The 22,428-nt window shown below is 38.6% G+C and overlaps 1 protein-coding gene across 1 annotated transcript in view; it reads right to left on the bottom strand.

Annotated features, from left to right (window-relative positions):
- LOC136868568 (CCA tRNA nucleotidyltransferase 1, mitochondrial) overlaps positions 1–22,428 on the bottom strand; it is a 131,826-nt gene that overhangs the window by 86,448 nt on the left and 22,950 nt on the right. Inside the window, exon 4 of the mRNA XM_067144783.2 lies at positions 11,613–11,730. Coding sequence (XP_067000884.1) covers positions 11,613–11,730 — 118 coding nt within the window. The remainder of the gene's footprint in view (positions 1–11,612; positions 11,731–22,428) is intronic.

Here is a 22,428-nt window from a genome sequence, read left to right as displayed (position 1 = left end):
AATCTTGAAGAACTCGCTGTCTCGTTTTAAATTCCGATGTAAAATTTTTTCCTATGGTGGGTTCTACTCCAAACGGGATGGCTTAACCTTTTTCTGACTAGAAAGTGAGATGGCGTCAGAACATTGCCAGTATTTGTGTACTCGGTGATCAATCTGCAGTTAAGGGTGGCTTCTATGCTGACAAGTGTTGTGTACAAGCTTTCCACGTCCTGCTGCGAACATCCTACAACCTTCTGCAGGCATCGTTTGGTAGAGCCGAACATCCTCTCCCAGTATCCTCCCCACCAAGCCGCCCGTGGCGCGATTTATTTCCATTGGACTCCTCAGTGAGAACAGTAGTGATACACACTGGGATCTACAAAGACGTCCTCGAGGGCCATGCGTTCCTTATTCGCTGCAGAGAAAGTGCGTGCGTTGTCCGAGTATATGGTATGGGGTATACCCCGTTGGCTGATGAATCTTTGCAAAGCCATCAGAAATTTTTCTGTTGACATATCGGTGGACGGTTCTAGGTGGAGTGCGTGAGTGGAGGCACAAGAACAGAACTATGTATGATTTCTTGACTTCTCTGCCCCGTTTAACATAAAGGGGGGCAGCGAAGTCCACACCTATTACAGAACATGGCTCTATAGGTTGTACACGATCACGTGGTAGGGGAGCCTCTATCTCACTAAAGCGAGTGTTTTGAGCTATCTTACATGGTAGGCATGAGTGGAGTAATCTTTTCACTCCTAGCCCGAGTTAACTCGGACATCCGAGTGTCTTCCGCTGTCCCAACCACGAGTTAACTCGTATTTCAAATGCCTCGCTCTCTCCCGCTGCTGAATTCTGTCGTATGTTCCAGTTCTGTCACTGAACGTGAGATGGCATCATCTGACAATGCTCAGAGAAGAATACAGCTATCTCGATACATCGCAAGCACCGTATATTTAGTCTCGACCCTTACACTATTCTTTGACAGCTGTCTTGAGTCACCCAACATGGCTGCATCCACAAGCACTAGTAAACAAAGTTTGACGGAAAGTGATATTTTAGATGCTTTAGGTAATGAAGACGAGTCTATTACGAAGGTAGTGAAGATGATATATTAGTGAATGATTCTGTGGAAAATGATAGTAGGAGTGATTTATCTGAAGGTGGAGAGGAGGAGGAATTAGAAATCCAACCTGATCACATGGTGCGGAAACGACCAAGGTTATTGCCACCACGTAGAGTTTCTCGTAGAACCTGGATAAATGACGCTAATTTTACACCAATAAAACATGATTTTGACCCAACCCAGTCTGGCATTAGGGACGAACTTAACCTCAACGAACATTCTACCGAATACGAAATATTCATTACGTTATTTACAAAGGATTTGTTTTCCCACATATCAAAGGAGACAAATATATTCGCGAGGTGCAGGCAACAACAAATGAATGCATACCACGATGTAGATGAGGCTAACCATGTCGATGGGTCATGTAAGGAAGCCCAGTGTTGCAGAGTACTGGCGTGCTTCACTTTCTGTGTACACCCCTGCATGGAAATTTACCATACAGTAGTGAAGTTTCGATGAAAATGTGAAGGGATAATGTTTTAATTTCATTTTTGGTCATAAAACTTTGTAAATAGTTGTAAATATAAAAGAAATATTAGCTTATTTTAGTTAGTGTGAAATTATCCAAAATAACCTGGGATGGGGCATGCATAAGCAGGAAAGATACTTGGGAGTGAAAAGGTTAATTGTTTGCCTAGCTTGGAGAATGCAGTATTCTTGTCGTAGATCACCTAATAACGATGCGAACTCCTAAGTGGTGCAGTCGTATATGGGTGTGTCTAATTAGCAGTTTTGTAAAGTGGTGTTCACCATGCAATATAATTGGGTGTTTTTGCTCAATGGTCAACTCTGCACATTGGAGTCTTCCACCTAGTCGAATTACACCTTGGTCCATGAAGGGGTTGAAGCGTGCAAGCTTAGATGCATTGGGTAGCTGTACATTTCGCTGCAGTGCGCTTACCTCGGCAGGAAATTATTCTCGCTGGACGTTTTTGATCCAGTATGTTTGGATGGTTTGCAATTCTGCGGCTATCAATGCGATAGGATTGTTTTATCTTTGAGAGCTTGTATGAATCAAAATACCCACGCTGTGACATGTAGTAGTTTCCAGTAGGTACTGAACCTTAGTACATCTAGGTTGGGTTCAGTAGTGGTGATCACAAACACATCTGGCAGCTTTCTGATGTCTGGTAGTGGCAGGTGTTCCGTTGTAATGTCAGGTGGCCAAATGTCGCTGTGCGTAAGCCAGCAGGGACCACACTACCACATCTCTAAGGATAGTAGCTGGTGTGCATCTATCCCTCGCGTGAGATAATCTGCAGGGTTTTGGTCTCCGGGACAGTGTCGCCACTGGCTGGGAGTTGTGTGGCTAATTATCTCTGTTACACGATTGCAACGAAGGACTTCCATTTGTTTGGGTCATATTTTATACATCTCAATGTCACTGTAGAGTTGCTCCACAGAGTGGTCCTATTGAGGTTGAAACCCGTTTCCTCACAAAAACAGCGCAGGAGGCGTGTGCCTATAAGTGCGGCGAGCAACTCTAATCTTGGAAGAGTCACCTTCTTCACTGGTGCTAGTCTGTTTTTGCTGCAAACTATGCAAGCGGGGGTGGTATAGTCCCGTGTTGACCTCACATAAATAACTGCTCCGTATGCCCTCTCAGAGGCAGCAAAGAATACATGTATGCCCTCTCACATGTGATTCGTGATTTGTCTGCCCCATCCACCTGGGGATGTTTAAAAAATGACAGGAAGTGAAGTTATATGGTGATTACCTTTGAGTCATCATTAACACTTGCAGTGAAGTCATCCATAAACACAGATTTGTCAAATAGCTCTGATGTAACTGTATATATGTCCTGATTCAGTGTGGTCGTTTCCCTTATAGTGGCTGACAGACAGGAGGAATGGACTAGATGTCAGTCCAAAAGGCAAGCGTTTAAAGCGATAGGATATCAGCTCCTCCCTCCACTCGACACGATACCACAGAAATCTCGTAAGATCTCTATCATCCTCGTTGAGTGTTAATTGTAGGAATATTTGTTGACCGTCGCATACAATTGCCTTGGAGTGTTTTCTAATCTTAGCAATGTCCCTAGAATTTTCGGTTAGAGCCCATTTACAGCGCGCCGTTCAGTGATGGAGAGTCTATTTCGTGGGAGGACGCATCGAAGACGACTCTGTATTTAATGCTACACACGTTGGATTTCTTCACAACGTTGTGGGGTAGATAAAACACATCCCCAAAACAGCTGTTGTGAGGAACAGCCTCTACTTGATCTCTCTCTATATAACATGTGTTTATGGTAAATGGACTTCAGCTCATCATTCCCTTGTAGTCTATTTTCTAATGATGAGAATTGCCTTTCTGCTGTGGTGAAGTTGGGGGAAAAGAGAACGTCCTCTTTCCTAGGCAGCGAGACAACACTCCTTCCATCTTTCTTATGGTGGTGTTATGGAAATCTTGGAGAATGGCGTGATCCTTGGGTGACAGTGCTCGCCCTTGATGTTCCTTAATGCTGATGGCTTTCAACTCCCAAAACTGACGTACAGGGTCATCGGAGATTTCATATACAGCAAATGAAATATAATGGACCATTATCTGGTTGACTGTGACGCTGGATCTGTTTCCGCTGACAACGTATCCAAATATGGTGGGCAATAGAACAAGAGATTGAGATACTCTCATTGGCTGGTTCATAGTCACAATCTTCCAGTAGAGGTCTGCACCTATGAGAACTTCTATCGGAAGTTCTCTTTCGTCTTGCGGATCTGCTAGTTTGAGTTTGTTGAGTGAAGCCAGGATCGTTATATCGTGCGGTGGCGTCGGTTGTGGCGTATAGGTGTTGTGACTTTCGAAAGCATCAACTGAAATATGAGTATTAGTCAAAAATCCCATAATTTCAAATGAGACATTCCTTCTTGAAGTTAAAATCCTAGAAGGTGAATCAAATGTGGTTAACTCCAATGTCTGGCTATGATTAATGTTGAGTTCCAATTAATCTATCAGAGAACGATGAATAAAGCTAGACTGACTACCGGTGTCCAGGACACAACGGATAAGTTTCAGTTTTCTAGTCAGTCCTTTGATCCATGTGCGAATAGTCTGCAGGTATGTGAAGTTCGAAGCGGTGACTTCTATTTTGCTAACAGAAGAAGAGAGGTTATCTGCCTTATAGCAGATAGATATGTGATGGAGAACCTTACACTGGTTGCAGGATGCCTTTCCTTATTGTGACCTTTCCTGAGACATGGGAAACAACGCTTTGCCGTCTTGAGTTTAGCAGTTTTAACTTTGGGGTCTTGTAGTTGTTGACAGTCTTGGCCCCAGTGCTCTTCATTTTCACAATATACACAAAATGGTGCCGTTTCTCACTTGCTTCTTCTCGCAGTATTGCTTGCTTTTGTGTTCACCTGGAAAGTGGCAAAGTATGGAAAGTATGCGAGGTGCTGCAGGAGAAATATCTCCTTGTATTTTTTGTGCATTGACCGTTCCTTCGACCTCTTCATTAAGGAATTCCATTAATCTCAACAGGTTCCCTTCTTGCGTGTTGTGTCTTTTGGCGTGAATGAGCCAACGGCGACAGATGTCTTCCAGAATGGCACGCAGTAGCTAATGAGCGAATATCCTTCTGTATAAGTCCACGTCCTCTCCTAATGCTCGCAAGGCTTCAATTAGTTGAATTCGCCTGTGACATTCGATGAACGTATTGTTTAGTTCTTCCGGGCTCTCTGAAACTGCAACCTCAAGATTTTCTAGGAAGTCTAGATGTGATTGGATAATTCTATTTTTATCACCGTAGTGTGATATCAGAATCTGCTTAGTTTGTTCGTATGTGTCGCTTGTAATGGCTACCCCATCGACTAGCCACTTTGGTTCCCCTTCCAAGTATCCGCACAGGAAGATATGTTTTTTTATGACAGACTGATGGATTTCTGTCTACGGATGCCTCAAACTGTTCCCAAAACCGGGACCATTCTTCAATTTTTCCCATGAAAGATTGCAGTTTTATTATAGGTAACCTGACTTCTGGGACGATGTTGTGAGCTGTTGGATTTGTAGAAGGCTGGGTGGCGACATTCGTGCTACTTCCAAATTGACTCTGCTCCAGAAGATGTTTTGGCCTTCTAATAGCTCGTTTGCTTTTGTCTGTGTACTCTTCACATGCTGTTGAATCTGCATTGTATTCTATGACGTCGAGCAGATCTTGAATAGTCATCTAAGGCGAGTAGGTTGTCCAAAGCTTGGCATAAGTGTTCACCAAAATGCTCTAATTCGTCAACAGGTGTGGAATGATAGAACGTATTTATTTGATTTATGAAGCGTGTGGCATTTGCTCTATGAGTTATCTGTTAACGGTTTAATTTTGAAAGATGCCCTGCAATTTCAGTCATGTTGATGCTGGATTCTCGCTAGTACGTATTTTGGAGTAGAAATGATGGATCTTCCCTTAGTCGTACAACATTTAGTTCCTAGAGAAATGACAGATGGCAGCAACAGACAAGATGTCTGCTCATGCTGGCATCTTAATTTAGTCGATAATTGCGTTCCGAGACTCTTATGCGTTTTGGAAGCCAATGAATACCATAAAGGCACTTGAAGAACAAGCCTACAATGGGGAACCTCCCATCACCTGGACAGAAACTGAGACAGCCTTAAAATCTATGCCTAAAGGAAAATCTTCAGGTGCAGACAAAGTGAATGCGGGCATGATAAAGGCAGCAGGCATCCAGGGTATACAATGGCTGCACAGAGTACTAAATGCCATACGGACAGACAACAAAATACCTACAGACTGGAGCAAGGGCATTATAATTCCCGTTTAAGAAAGGTAGCAGATGGAAACCCACCAACTATAGAGGAATAACACTGCTGTCTCATGGGCTAAAACTTCTTGAGAAGATCATAGAAAGGAGATTGAGAACCAACACTGAACCACAGTTAGAGGTTGAGCAATATGGATTCAGAAGTAACAGATCAACAATGGATCTACTTTTTAGCACTGGTTTCGAGACTGTATGTAAGAACTGGTGTATAAAAGATAAGATTTGGGAGTGTCTGAGGAAAAGAAATGTGCCTGAAGGACTGGTAAGGAAAATTGCAGATGTAGTACAAAGACTGTACTAGCTGTGTACAAATTGGGAAGAGTGGAGTTCAGCAAGGAAGTGCACTGTCCCTACTAATGTTCATCACTATTATGGACAATATAATGAAAAACGTCAAGGGAAAGTTAGGTGAACTGAATGCAGTGGCCTTTGCTGATGATATCATGATTTGGGGTGAAACACAAGTACAGATCACACTCAACGTATGAAAATCCCAGTTTCAGGAATATAACCTCAACATCAGCGAGACCAAGACAATGGTGATGGCAGTCAATAGAGAAGAGCGTCCAGCAAGTGTAAAACTAGGAGACCACCATCTAGAGTGTGTGGACAGTTTTCCTTACCTTGGAAGTTTAATCATCATCATCCTAAACCATCTCCAGTTTCCTGGGTGTGGTATATGAGCCTCCTCCATCTCATCCTGTCCTTGTAACATTCTTCCTCCACCAACTTGTCCCAATCATGACCTCTCAGCAGTACATCGCTCTTAACTAAATCTATCCATTTCCTTCGTGGCCTTCCCACGGGTCGTCTTCCTTCTACCTTTCTGTCAAATTCCTTCTTTACAGTTCTGTTTACTGGCATACTCTTCATGTGACCAAACCACTTCAGTCTTGATATCTGAATCTTATTGAGGAGAGAATCATCTATTCCTACTTCTTCTCTAATTTTCTCATTCCTAATCTTGTCTTTCCTGGTTTTCTGGATCATAGTGCGTAGGAATTTCATTTCAGCTGCCTGAAGTTTGGAATTATCTCTACTGGTCAGTGTTGTGGTTTCGAGACTGTATGTAAGAATGGGTGTATAATAGGACTTGTACAATGTCATTTTTGTTTTCATGGGTATTTGCTCATCCCACAGGAGGTGTCTTACCTGGTGGTAAAATTGTGTTGCCTTACTGATTCGATTGTTCACCTCATGTTTAGCTAGGTTGTCATTTGATATAACGCTACCCAAGTATTTGAAAACTGGAACGCTGTCCAGTTGAGCTTCATTTAACATGACTATTGGTTCTGCTCCTTCCCCATACACTTTCATCACCACCGTCTTGGTCTTGCTGACGTTTAAACCATATTTCTTAAACTCCTCATTCCAGCTTTGTATTCTCTCTCCCAATTCCTGTTCTGAGTCACTCCAGATCGCAACATCATCTGCAAATGTGAAGGCTTTGATATCTCCATGTTCTTTCCTTTTAATAGATTTCATTACTACATCCATTACAATAATAAATAGAAGTGGTGACAATGAACTGGCCTGCAGCACTCCTCTCTTTGTTTCAAACCAGTCTGACAAACCACATCCTACTTGAATACAGCTTCTGTTCCCACTATACAACATTTTCACTTTGTCTATGAGGCTGTCTCGCACTTGAAGTTCTTTCATGCATTGCCAAATTCTTTCCCTTGGTACACTATCGTATGCTTTCTCAATGTCCAAAAATATTAGAAATAAAGGCTTGTTCTTCTCCCAGTATTTTTCCATTAGCATCCTAATTGCAAATATAAGGTCTGTAGTTGACCTTCCTGGTCTGAAACCATACTGCTCTTCTTCCAAAATTGGTTCAACAATATCTCTGATTCTGGTCTCTATTATTTTTTCCAATATTTTTAGGACATGGGACAGTAGTGTGATACCACGGTAATTAGTACATTTTCGTCGGCTTCCTTTCTTGAACAGAGGTACAATGATGCCCATCTTCCAGTCCTCAGGAATAGTATTTTCCTCCCATATCTTGTTGAGCAGTTTGTAGAGCTATTGGATTCCTGGAATTCCCGCTGCTTTCAGCATATTGGAAGTTTAATCTCCAGTGATAATTCAGTCAAAAAGGAAATTACAAACAGAGTGCAAAAGGGATCAGAATTCTACCAACAAGTAAGAACACTTTTATGGGATGACATGATTCCAAAACTGGCCAAACTGATTATGTTTAACAGCTATTTCATACCAATATTGACCTATGGGATTGAAGCGTGCACCCTCACAAAAAGAGATTCATCAAGACTGCAAGCATCAGAGATGAAATTTCTTAGATCCACTATCCAGAAGACCAAGATGGACAAGTTAAGAAATGTGGAGGGAAGGAAAGAAGCCGGAATTAAGACATCCCTATTAGACCAAATCGGCACATCCAGACAACGGTGGTATGGGCATGTGATGAGGACGGAGAATACATGAACAGCCAGAATAAATTTGGAAAGACAGGTGGAGGGGAAAAGAACTGCAGGAAGACCTAAAACCCGATGGATAGACATGATCAAGGTTGATCTAGTTACCAGAGGATGGACAGTGGATGATGTTCTCCATGGACAAGTTGTATATGGACAGGAAGAAGTGGAAGAGGCTCATTAACAGTACCCAGTACTGTACAAGGACTATGGTGATAATGATGATAATCCTTTTATTAACAATCCCCGGACTCTACATAAACACATACATATATGTTGCAACAACTGCTAGATAGCGTGCGGTATCGCCCTGAGTCTATCTTGCCTTCAGTTGTTCTCATGTGGGCTAAGTGGACCTGTTGAAAACCTTGAGAAAAGAAAATTAGTCGCTGGTTAATAGAGCAAATGCTGAAAAGCCTTACATCTGATATGTTTTCGACATGCTCTATTGGTGAAAAATATCTAATTCCCTCCAAGGGAATTTAGAATTTTCCATTTGGAATTGCTAGGCGGGCAATAATTCCATTCTGGAGAATTATCTCCCGTATGCAGTTATCAGACTGTGCCTTATATATAGGCTTCTGATAAGCTCACCTGCATACACCCAGAGTCAGTGGGTAGGGTCTGACACATCCCACTCTGACGAGTCTAGTGTCAGACCTAAGACGAAACGCTGGTTAATAGAGCAAATGCCTGAAAAGCCTTACATCTGATATGTTTTTGACATGCTCTATTGGTGAAAAATATCTAATTCCCTCCAAGGGAATTTAGAATTTTCCATTTGGAATTGCTAGGCGGGCAATAATTCCATTCTGGAGAATTAGCTCCCGTATGCAGTTATCAGACTGTGCCTTATATATAGGCTTCTGATAAGCTCACCTGCGTACATCCAGCGTCAGTGGGTAGGGTCTGACACATTCCACTCTGACGAGTCTAGTGTCAGACCTAAGACGAAATGCTGGTTAATAGAGCAAATGCCTGAAAAGCCTTACATCTGATATGTTTTTGACGTGCTCTATTGGTGAAAAATATCTAATTCCCTCCATGGGAATTTAGAATTTTCCATTCGGAATTGCTAGGCGGGCAATAATTCCATTGTGGAGAATTATCTCCCGTATGCAGTTATCAGACTGTGCCTTATATATAGGCTTCTGATAAGCTCACCTGCATACACCCAGCGTCAGTGGGTAGGGTCTGACAATCCCATTCTGACGAGTCTAGCGTCAGACCTAAGACGAAACGCTGGTGAATAGAGCAAATGCCGGAAAAGCCTTACATCTGATATGTTTTTGACGTGCTCTATTGGTGAAAAATATCTAATTACCTCCATGGGAATTTAGAATTTTCCATTCGGAATTGCTAGGCGGGCAATAATTCCATTGTGGAGAATTATCTCCCGTATGCAGTTATCAGACTGTGCCTTATATATAGGCTTCTGATAAGCTCACCTGCGTACACCCAGCGTCAGTGGGTAGGGTCTCACACATCCCACTCTGACAAGTCTAGTGTCAGACCTAAGACGAAATGCTGGTTAATAGAGCAAATGCCTGAAAAGCCTTACATCTGATATGTTAGTGCATACCCTGGAGACCACTACGTAGGCTGCTTGTAGCCACCAGCAATGCCAATGCACTATTTACCAACTGATGAGCCCAACTTAGCACACTGGGGCAAAACGCTGGCAACCAGGAACGAGTTAGCTAGAAAATTTATAATGTTCAATAACGGACCAACTGCATCGGTATTAGACCTATCTTATATTAAATGCTAAGTCCGACAATGCCCTGCAAATATGTATTGCACTTTTGTATAACCTCAAATATGTATTATTAATATATTTTAATTCTTTAATAAAATGCTAAGTATGACTATACCCTGTAAATATGTATTGTACATTTGTATAACCTCAAATACGTATTGTGAATACGTCTAAACTCAAAATCTTAGTTGAAGACTGTAGAAAACGCTGTAATATTTGTATACTGGGTATAATCCACCATCATTCTGTTACATATGGAGGTTTCTGGAAACTTACAGTACTGACTTATTATCCAGAGACATGTAGAAACATTAAGAATGTTATAGACCTTTCCATATGTGTTTATAAACCGTAACCAAACATTCGAGTTTGATCTACTCCAATTGAGATGCCGGTTGATCAATTGTCTTTGTATATTCGGATGTGTTCATTTAGTGTGTTGCAAGAACACTTCCGGAAGTCAGTATTTCTAGACTGTTTGTTGAACAATATATATATCAAGCTGACAGGCCGTGAGTGAGTGTGTGAGTCAGTCAGTGAGACCGACAGTGAGTGAGAGAATATAGTGTGCGGGTTAGAGTGAGTTGATATCTGTACTTTTCATAATCTACTTGAGTGAGAGGGTAGTCAGTCTTGCCTTGTGATGGCAAAGTGAATAATCAGTGTGTGGACTGTTGATATCTGTACTTTCCAGAATCGACTGTGTGATGGTGAAGAGAATAACCAGTGTTTTAACTTGTTGATATCTGTACTTGTTCCCTTAATAGTGTAGTGTAGTGTTGTGTATAACTGTGTGTTGTTAAGGAATAGACATAGCAACAATAAAGTGGTTTTATACAAGGAAGTGAACGTATCTCATGTGATAGTTATTTACACCAAAATAAATCGCATTGAGAACAATAACTTGATCTTTACATTTTCTAATGCTTGTGCAGTTGTTGGAAATTGCATCCAGGTTTCCCCTTGTGACCTAATTGCTCAAACTTCCTGCCAAAGTCTTCTGGTCAAAACTTATATCTTGGGCTACGCCACACCACTTTGAAACCTGGAATCACCTATGTTTCGCCAAAAAAATATATTTCTCATCTTTTGTAAAGATCTCCACCTCTTTTCTTGTGTATTGGCTCTAGAATATTGCAACAATCTACATTTTCTTTACGAAACTCAGAGAATTTTATAATTATGTGCAAGAGAATCTCTTTGGGCTTTATACATTTTTCTTCCACCATTGTGAAGCCATCATAAAGTCTGCCATCACGCTTTCAGCCTAACGTCTATCACTTTGAGTTACCTACTGGGCAGTCTCAAGAAATTCTGAGATCCATATCAATTCAATGAGACAAAGCTCCAGTCTATTAATCTACATTTGGAGATGTATCTCTGAGAGAATCCGCTAACGAGATGTACCTGAAAGGGCAAAGTTCACTACTGGAACAAAGCATTTTTATTCATCTACATTTCAGATGTATCTTAATATTTATGAGGCAAGAGTTAGACCTCACGATTATACATAACACCCATTATCATTAACGTCTTACCAAGGAACATAGAATTAATAGTGAGATCTCTACGATAAGCATCCAGCTTCCAGTCTGTAGTAAACTCCACTTCTGCATGACGGCCATCAGTAGTAACATCAATCCGCAAGGTGGTCACCTGTGAATCAAAAATACTTAGCAGATTCATTGTTGAGGACAAGAACAGTCTTGTAATGGTAGAATTATACTAGGAAACAAAATGGTACATGTCCTAATTAAAAACAAATACATTACAGACAATACAGAAGCCATTCTGTTTCAACCTTTTTAAAATGGAAGACGATACACAATTGGCGCTAGTAGTGGTGAGACTTGGTAACTTGGCACCAAGTTAAAATAACAAGTTTATATTTGGAAATGCAAAAATAAATTACATCTAGAAAGAAAATATTATTAAGACATTAACTTCACAATTGCTGAAGAAATTCTGGACATACTAAAGAAGAATTATTTAGCTGGATACTATTTAAAGACTGAAATGAGACGTATATTAAGGATATAGAATGCACTATTGTGAAAGGGCTTGACCTTTTATTTAAGCATTACTTTACTGATTTGACATTCCTCTCTGAATGTTTATAGTTAGAACATTCCTCATTTAAAAAACAATGTATCATCACATACAGCCATTCAGATTGGTACATAACTTACACGCATACTCCACAACTAAGAAACACCACCATGAGGACCTTAATGATGATCCCAATCCAGAATAAAGGAAGAAGGTACAGGAAAAATTCAACTCCCACTGGAGTATTATTATTATTATTATTATTATTATTATTATCATTATTATTATTATTATTATTATAATGATGATGATGATTGTTGTTTAAAGGAGCCTAAGATCTAGGTCACAGCCCCTAATAGTACAAGATAAAACAAAATGTAATAATAATAATAATAATAATAATAATAATAATAATAATAATAATAATAATAATAATAATAATAATAATAATAATAATAATAATAATAATAATAATTATTATTATTATTATTAAAAAAATTGATAATGAATTTAAAGTACCGTAAATAGTGGATCTAATTTGCAATGCCTTATTTGTTACAAAATGATTTTCAAATAGTTTAAAATGTACTAAAATGGAATAAGGCATTGCCTTAGAAACGAAATCATATCATCATCATCATCAATGTTCCACTCCAGTCGCCCAGGTGTGGTTAACAAGCCTCCTCCACTCCTTTCTGTCCTTCCACTTTTCCTGCTCCATTATTTCCGCCACATCCAATCCAGCTTCTCTAATGACCTTCTAAATCTGATCCTTCCACCTTCTTTTTGGTCTTTCAATTGGTCTCTTTCCCTTAACTTTTCTTTCTAATTCCCTTCTTGCTACCCGTTCCTCTCCCATTCTTTTTATACGTCCAAACCATCTCAGTCTTGCTTTCTGTATGTTCTGTACTAATGGTTCTATATTTAGCTCTTCTCTGATTTTAATATTTTGGATTCTGCTTCTTCTTGTCTTTTTAACTGATGTTCTTAAAAATTTCATTTTTACTGCTTGGATCTTACTATCTTGTCTCTTATTAGTTCCTAGCGTTTCTAGTCTGTATGTTACAATTGGTATGAAATACTTTTTACATACATACATACATACATACATACATACATACATACATACATACATTATCATTATAGACTGTTATGCCTTTCAGCGTTCAGTCTGCAAGCCTATGTGAATTTACTAAACGTCGCCACAATCCTCGATTTGCAACTAGTGTTGTGGCCTCATTTAGTTCTATACCTCTTATCTTTAAATTGTTAGAAACCGAGTCTAACCATCGCCGTCTTGGTCTACCTCTACTTCTCTTACCCTCCATAGCAGAGTCCATTATTCTCCTAGGTAACCTATCCTCCTCCATTCGCCTCACATGACCCCACCACCGAAGCCAGTTTATGCATACAGCTTCACCCATCGAGTTCATTCCTAAATTAGCCTTTAGCTCCTCATTCTGAGTACTCTCCTGCCATTGTTCCCACCTGTTTGCACCAGCAATCATTCTTGCTACTTTCATGTCTGTTACTTGTAACTTATGAATAAGATATCCTGAGTCCACCCAGCTTTCGCTCCCGTAAAGCAAAGTTGGTCTGAAAACAGACCGATGTAAAGATAGTTTCGTCTGGGAGCTGACTTCCTTCTTACAGAATACTGTTGATCGCAGCTGCGAGCTCACTGCATTAGCTTTATGACACCTTGATTCAATCTCACTTAATATATTACCATCCTGGGAGAACACACAACCTAAATACTTGAAATTATCGACCTGTTCTAGCTTTGTATCACCAATCTGACATTCAATTCTGTTGAATTTCTTACCTACCGACATCAATTTAGTCTTTGAGAGGCTAATTTTCATACCATACTCATTGCACCTATTTTCAAGTTCCAAGATATTAGACTGCAGGCTTTCGGCACAATCTGCCATTAAGACCAAGTTGTCAGCATAGGCCAGACTGCTTCCAACATTTCCACCTAACTGAATCCCTCCCTGCCATTTTATACCTTTCAGCAGATGATCCACATAAACTATGAACAGCAAAGGTGAAAGATTAAAAGCCTTGTCTAACCCCTGTACATACCCTGAACCAAGAACTCATTCTACCATCAATTCTCACTGAAGCCCAATTCTCAACATAAATGCCTTCGATTGCTTTTAATAATCTACCATTAATTCCATAGTCCCCCAGTATGGCGAACATCTTTTCCCTCGGTACCCTGTCATATGCTTTCTCTAGATCTACGAAACATAAACACAACTGCCTATTCCTCTCATAGCATTTTTCAATTACCTGGAGCATACCGAAAATCTGATCCTGACAGCCTCTCTGTGGTCTGAAACCACACTGGTTTTCATCCAACTTCCTCTCAACGACTGATCGCACCCTCCCTTCGAAGATGCCAGCGAATACTTGCCTGGTACACTAATCAGTGAGATACTTTTTATATAATGTTAATTTCAATCTCTTGGGTACTTTGTCATCCCATAAAAGCTCTCTGACTTAATGATAAAATGTTGTACCATTATCTTATTCTGTTACTAATTTCAGGGTTGATTTCATTACTTCCATTAATAATGCTACCCAGATATGTAAACTGTACTACATTCTGTTTAAATTCAATGTTCAAAAAACGCATTAAAAATACACAAATACAGACTAAAACAGAGTTAAAAGAAAAACGCAGCTACCGATAATATAAAAATTAAAAACAAATAGAATATTTACACGATAAAACAGCCCACTCTAATTCATAAAATGGATGACAAGGTCTCCTGACTGCTCGTCCTGTTGTAGAATGAGGGAGATAGTCCGCAGAAGTTTTAGACTACGGAACAAATCGCCTAGGTCCCCCCATTTCATAAGGATGTGTACTACGGTGAAATGACCGCTGCAAATACACACAGGGTGGGGCTTCTCCCTTCAGTAAGTAGGAGTACATTGTGATATCATGGCTGATCTGAAGACGATGTAATGCCACTAGGGAAGTCTTCCACACCTTCGTAATTCTTTTAATCTTTCTCGGCTTATTTGAAAGAGGGGTGGCCAGCTAGAATATGTTGGAAACTCCCAGTAGGAGTACCAACCATCTATTTGGGGCTCTGATCTATTCATCTATTGATTTACTGTTATAATTAGCCTTCCCAGCACATTGGAGCTCTGTGTTGGGTGACTTGTATTTCTCTGGTACTCTTGAGCCCAAAAAAAGGAAACTAACAAAACCAAAAATAGTAAATCTACTGAAATGAACTCCTACAGAAACTCTTCTCAAGATCAGCAGGCAGATGCCAGTGGCAGCGCACCACAAGAAGGGAAGGAGTGTAAATAGACTATACAGTAAAACCTCGTTGAGACAATTCTCCAGAGGACAAAGAAAAAGAAAGTGTTAAGCGAGAAAACGTACTATTGAATGCAATGGAACCACTAGATATGATTTTTCCAACATAATGGGATTTCACATCGTATATCCGCAGGTACAGTGAAAACTCTTATGAGAAGAGAGTATTAAAAGGTGTGAAAAACACAAGGATACAATTTTGCTGGGGCTTATAAAATAATAGGGCACCGAAAGGTGTTAAAAACACCAAACAACAAATATGAAAACATTTGAACGGGTCCCATGAAAATATCACAGTACTGTTGTAGATCACACTATTTATAAAACAAATATTGGTAGAAGCCTTTTATTTCGGACCATTTGGTTATTAAACATTATTTTTCTGGTCACATAGTTAGACAATGAATTGGAGGTTATACACGGCCATGTGCAATTGCAGCAGAATGACTGTGACCACCATTTTAAATTGAACGAAACTTCGACCGACCAAGATCGATTTGAATGACCGAGTCGAATCTGGAAGGTGCGAGTTTCAACATTTACATGAATTCTGCGTGCTTGAAAATGTGGATGCCAGTCGACTTGCCGACAGACTTTAATTTTGTCTTCATTGGTAAGGAATTTCATGACATTTCCTGTATCCATAATTAGGATATCACAAGACAAATATGTACCACGCTGGTCAATTCCACACAATTATGTTCCAGATGTAGGCTATCGTGTGACAAATATTCGCTAACCCTTCACTGTACAACTAAACACTAAATACATTTCTAACTTATGAATGGAATGCGAAATACAAGCACAAATAGGCTCATTGTGTTATTCTGTACTTTCACTGCTAACCAGCAAGCAAAACTGAGCACTTCTGAGGCTAATAGCTTGCTCCCGAAGGTGCAATTTATCCTGTGAAGTTCAAGAATTCGAGGCCTTCTTCCGTTATCCCGCAACTGCGGCGATAACTCTTACCTGAGTTGGAAATCATGTTCCTTTCACAAGGGATGACAAATAACATGTTCAGGGCTAGGAAAAATGTGATCGTACTAAGTAGTAATAGCAAAAATTCAAACTTCGTGGCGTGATAAGTGAGGTATTTTTATACAGATTTAATAAGATGAGAATCAGGACTTCGAATTTACAACGTGCTAAGCGACAAAACGTGTTAATGAGGAACACACTAACGAGGTTTTATTGTATTTAGATAAATCTAAACTATCTACGGCAGCGAGAAGAAAACTGAGAAAGGAAGGAAAAGTGCAAGCTGATACTGGGAGCATAATGCAACCAGGACAAAAAAGGCCAATTTCTTACAACACCAACAGAGTCAGCCACTGGGATTTGAAAGAGAACCAGGATCAGTCCTACACACCAACACCAACATTGTCTAAAGCTAAACTAGTAAAGTGACCCAGAACACAACTGATCCTAAGGTCTCTTATCAGGAAGCTATAGCATCTCATATAATGACCATCATCAGGGAATCCTATCCTGATGATAAACTAACTGAAGATGATGTCAAAGATTTTCTTTTTTTTGCTAGTGTCTTTACGTCGCACTGACACGGATAGGTCTTACGGCGATGATGGGATAGGAAAGGCCTAGGAGTTGGACGGAAGGGACTGTGGCCTTAATTAAGGTACAGCCCCAGCATTTGCCTGGTGTGAAAATGGGAAACCATGGAAAACCATCTTCAGGGCTGCCGAGAGTGGGATTTGAACCCACTATCTCCCGGATGCAAGCGCACAGCCGCGCACCCCTAACCGCATGGCCAACTCACCTGGTATGTCAAACATATCCAATTAGAAATTCTGCAAAGAGCAAATGAAACCAAATATGGATATCCACTGCCTCTTCTCAGAATGTATTCCCTGCAAAATGGGGCTCTAATATTAATGTGAGAATGCAAAATCTAAATTCAGTTAAAGTAATGGATAATTATGTACTTAAGGACATCGAAGCAAAGGACTTCCCAAAGCCAGTAAAAGGAGTTTTAAGACCAGGGATGTTCTAACAACAGAGCCTAAAGCCCTCTTCAAAAGAATGGAGCAATTGAAACCAGGACTTGAAACAGAGTACTGCACCATCCTGAGGGGGGTTTCTGTCTTGCACCATATTGGGCAACCATTTCTAATATGTGCGTCCCATTGGGTGACCTAACAATTGCTCCGGCTATTTTCCCCTCACTCATCCATCACTCCAACAGATCATTAAATGGATGAATGCATAATAAAATTGATGCTAAGTGTCGGTAGCTATGTTTGCTTTAAATACTCATCGTATAAACAGTTATCGCATCATAGAATTTTAGCGATGTCGTAACCTTCAGTTTTCATATCACAATATTTGATATGGTAATCCTTTAATTGTCACGCGACACCTCTCAGGGATAATTAAATTGCATCTACGAACCATACTATTTTAACGTGAGATCAACTGAGACACCACATCTCCTTTTCAATAAATTACTATCGATACCATTCATCATCCAGAATCAATTCCAAGCTTTCAAGTCCAAATCATTCAAAGAAAAGAAAGAAAATAAATAAAATATTTTTTTAAAAATTAATTAATTAAAATTATTTATATCATAATGATATTAGCCTATCTCCTAAAATAATAACATCTAAATTGGATAATCTATAATTTATTTCATGATTCCAGAATCATAAAAGTAAATCTACTAATAATTATCATCATCAATTATCTTCCTCTTCTCTAAAAAAAAATTAAATTAAATTTAATCTAACTTCGATCGAATTCAAGTATTCTTCTTCATTAGTTAGGCGCATCACAAAAATAAGGATAAGTTCTCTTGAATATAAAAATTGAAAGTACATTTTCTTTCTATTGAAAACGTAGTATCATATTTTTAGGTTGAAAATAAATCTAAGTCCCTAAGCTTAAGTAATCTCCATTCTAAATATACATATCTGTGTCCATCAGTTTTTGTTTCTTTCTTTTTTTTTTTTTTAAAATGCTTATTTTCATCATTATCAAATTGATATTCTGTCATAAACACATGTTATGACGTTAGCAATCGCAAATAAGTTCCAAATATATATCAGCCCAAAATGGCTATTTCAAATATATATAGTTCTATAAATGAGAAATATTGGTCACCTCGACCATGTAATTTGGTTAAAATATTCAAATAACGCCTTAAAATTAAATGTAGGTATCGTGTAAAGAATAATTATAATCGTAGTTCAAATATAAATTATACCTAACATGTTTTATAGTTTACCAATATTTAATCAGGTATCAATAATTCCGTAGGAATGCATTTGGTAACCTATTTTATCTAACTGTGGTAGAGATTTAAATTATGGGATTATTCTATGAATTAAATTCATTCTCGACAACAAACTTCCAATAATATTCAGTACAACGTTGATATATATTATCTATGAAGACAACAAGTTTCCCTTCTTTTATTTCCTACTTGGATATTTCCTTTGAAGACAGTTTATGGTAACCCATATACGAAATATGCGATGTATTTCATTGTACTCGTGTACCACTAACCCAATATATCTCGCATTACCATATTAATATTTTGCCGCATATGGCAAACATCACCATCGGCCCATAATACGCCGTATTTACCGCCAAAATTATCCATAAACATATCTATCTCTCCATTTACCAATATTAATTACCATAATATATCATTATTTACTCTCATAAACATATCACAGCGAAGAATTATTCATAATTCCACATTAACATGCCACTCAAATCACAACTTCCCTACGTAAACATTTATCATTTCCAACATGACGGCAAATCATCTTAACATCACATAAATGTACTACAGCGGTACTCTTTTGGGTTAGATTTCATATATTATACGCATAAACACGTTAGCCTAAAAATGAAATGCATATATAAATCAAATAAGTTAATATGTACTCACATTTCATCGCGTCGTATCAGCAAACACATATAGGTTATTCAGAAATCAACTATCTTCTTTAAAAATATAAAATTGCGGTTACGTCTCTTTACATACGATGTTTTTGTCCCATAATGGTTGAAAATTACATTCTAAATCTCTCCTTGCTCAATTATAAACATTCCTATATTATGGCATTGATTGTAAACTCTGGAAGAAATACCTATTCCCATATTAATAATAATAAGTCAACGAGGACACTCTCATTGCGAAGATGGCAACGACTGTGATTTTATCACAAAGAACTACATAAAAACAACATATCAATGTTCACTACAAATACAACTACTATATTTACTGCATATTAATTTCAAGAAAATAAAATAACTCTTTGGAACTTATCTTGCGATCACTGACGTTAGATGACTGGCTTTGGCTTCGATGTTGTCATCTTAGGATTGCGTGGAACGACTCCATCCTTCGTTACGTCACCATCAGGTTGTAGATTTGGGACTCGGGATACTAGAAACAGCTGGGCGGTCTCCGTCAGACAGTCGGCTCCATCCTCGATTTAGCCTCTCATGTTGTAGCAGTCAGTCATATATGAAAGAAACATTTCCAAAGCGGGAGTTCATTTCACATCCATACTCTTAGGAATGAGTATCAAGTTTGTATCTAAGATTCAGGTTTTTAGGACAGTAATTCAAGGTTAATTCTTTGCGGCAGTTTAACAGTTAAAATATATCAAGTTAGCTCTCTAAAAATTTCTTTTGTTCGGCTAATCAACCTATACTGCGTTATATTCAACTTGATTCCTCGTACGGTCTTGAGTCTATACACGGACTACTGTTCGGGTATTTTCTAACTCGCTCTTCACGATATTCGTTCGAATATATTTGATTTCCAAATATTCCTTCGCTTTGCAGGTTCACCAGCCGGTAATTACTGCAATATCTCCCTTCTTCTTTATACGAAGATTAACTTTTCTTCTCGAGGATAAATTTACGTCGTTTTAGCGTAACAGATTTTTTTATTGTTCAGCTACTTCTTCTGTTTTAACAATTTTGAAAACCTTCTATTATTTTATCACGGCCGCATGGATCCTTTATAATTTTCCGTCTCAGTCCGTGATCTAGGCATATTTAATTCATAAAATAAATATCTTTGCCGTCACGTGCATGGCCTTCTTGAATATATACGTTCGTATAATATATACATTAGGCATAGATATCAAGGATAATTTAATAAAAAACCACCTATTCAATACTTTCCACGTTTAATGTGGTTATTATCTACATGATTTTATGTAGACTTATTTGGTCAGGTACATGTTTCACCCATTATTTTGGGCATCTTCAGCCTGTAAACAACCTTTAGGTCAAGGTTTGGGACCTTTTTAACCAATATAAACATACCAATATATACACTATATACATTATATACAATATATACAAACATAAGTCAATACAGTAAAGTTTTTTGGTCCTAATCTATCTAATATGGAAAATGTCCAAAACTAAAATGGATCTTCTTTTCGGTGAAGAGGATTGCATATCGGGGTTTATGTGACCCCTATATCATATTAAGTTCTTGACGTATCGTGTCTGGTGACAGGATGTGTCGTCAACAATAAGTGGAGATTTGAACTGATTGTAGGTTGGTCAAGATTGAAAATATAAATTTAGATTAAATATGTTTTAACTTGGCAGTTCTATTCTGGTTAACTTAAAATGTTCAAAACTAAAAATAAAATGAAACGGATCTTCTTTTTTCTTGAGAAGGGGTGATATTAAAACTGGAGCTTGTTTGACCCACGATTTTCATTTTCATGTTCTTGACGTAACTAATATTTAAATGTGTTGTCGTGCACAAGTGGAGATTCAAAAGCCGATTGTTGTAGGTAGACTGGTCAAAAACGTTGTGAATGAAACTGTTAGCGTCTTGACTTTGGGTCTCATGTAACGTCAAGGAATTGACAAGAGTACAATATTTAGCTGTTTCATAGTTTTAGGCTGCTGCTTAATTGGGAAGAAACATCCTAGACACTTGATACAGTCTTGTGTGAAAATTGTTCCCGTTGATGTGTTGCTTGGTCTTTGGGAGGGATCTTAAGAATATCTGTAATGAAGTAGAAAAATAATTTTGAATTAAAAATTTTGAGCACGCGTTGTGATAAAATGTATTAAATTAACACCTCTTAACTGTAAAATGACTTACTTGTTCAGTTAATACTAGATGGATCTGTCTGTTCCGGCAGCGCCTGTCTTATCACCATTTCTACTCCTGGTGTTGTACTGGTGCGGTAATGGAGGGGCGGGGCATGGAGGGAGAGTGGGGGTAGGCTGGTCTATGGGCGTGTGTGCTGTTGCTGGAGGGGAGTTTCTAGAAGCAATATGGGCGGGTTTAACTTTTGGCATGATGGATGAAGCATTTGAGTGTGGAGATTTAAATAATTGAGGGATTTTGTTTTGATCTGAATTCACGATATTAATTAATCTAGGTGTTAATTCGTACAAAGGATTTTTAATTTCATTGACGTCATTGAGATTTTCATTTTTATTGTAGGTTTGGTCTAAAAAGATGTGTAGGTTTTCCAGTTCATTCATTAATTTCCCTTTACCTATGCTTCTAATGATGGTAAGATCTTTCTCTATGGATGTAAAGTGATGGCCCGTTTCTCTCATATGTTGGCTCATCGCTGAGTATTTATTGTGTTTTTGAGCGTTATAATGTTCCAGATATCTCGTGTTAAAGCTGCGGCCAGTCTGTCCGATATAAGAAAAACCACATTGTGTACATGTTAGTTTATATATGCCGGACCTTGAATAATGGTTGCTATTGTGATTGACCTTGTTGTGGTTAAAAAATATGTTTCGATTAGTGTTAACTGTCCTGAAGGCTATATTGATATTGTGCTTCTTTAAAGTATTTGCGATCTGATGGACGGCTGGGTTGTTATATGTAAATGTGGCGAAACTAGTTTTTTTTAGGTTTTTCTGGGATGAGGTTAGTGGACAATTTAATTTTGATTTTATTAATCAAACGGTTGACCATATCTATTTTAAAC

This window comes from Anabrus simplex, chromosome 1 (genome assembly GCF_040414725.1).
Source record: "Anabrus simplex isolate iqAnaSimp1 chromosome 1, ASM4041472v1, whole genome shotgun sequence".
In the NCBI taxonomy this organism is placed as follows: Eukaryota; Metazoa; Arthropoda; class Insecta; order Orthoptera; family Tettigoniidae; genus Anabrus; species Anabrus simplex.
This window is presented reverse-complemented; position numbering and strand designations above follow the sequence as displayed.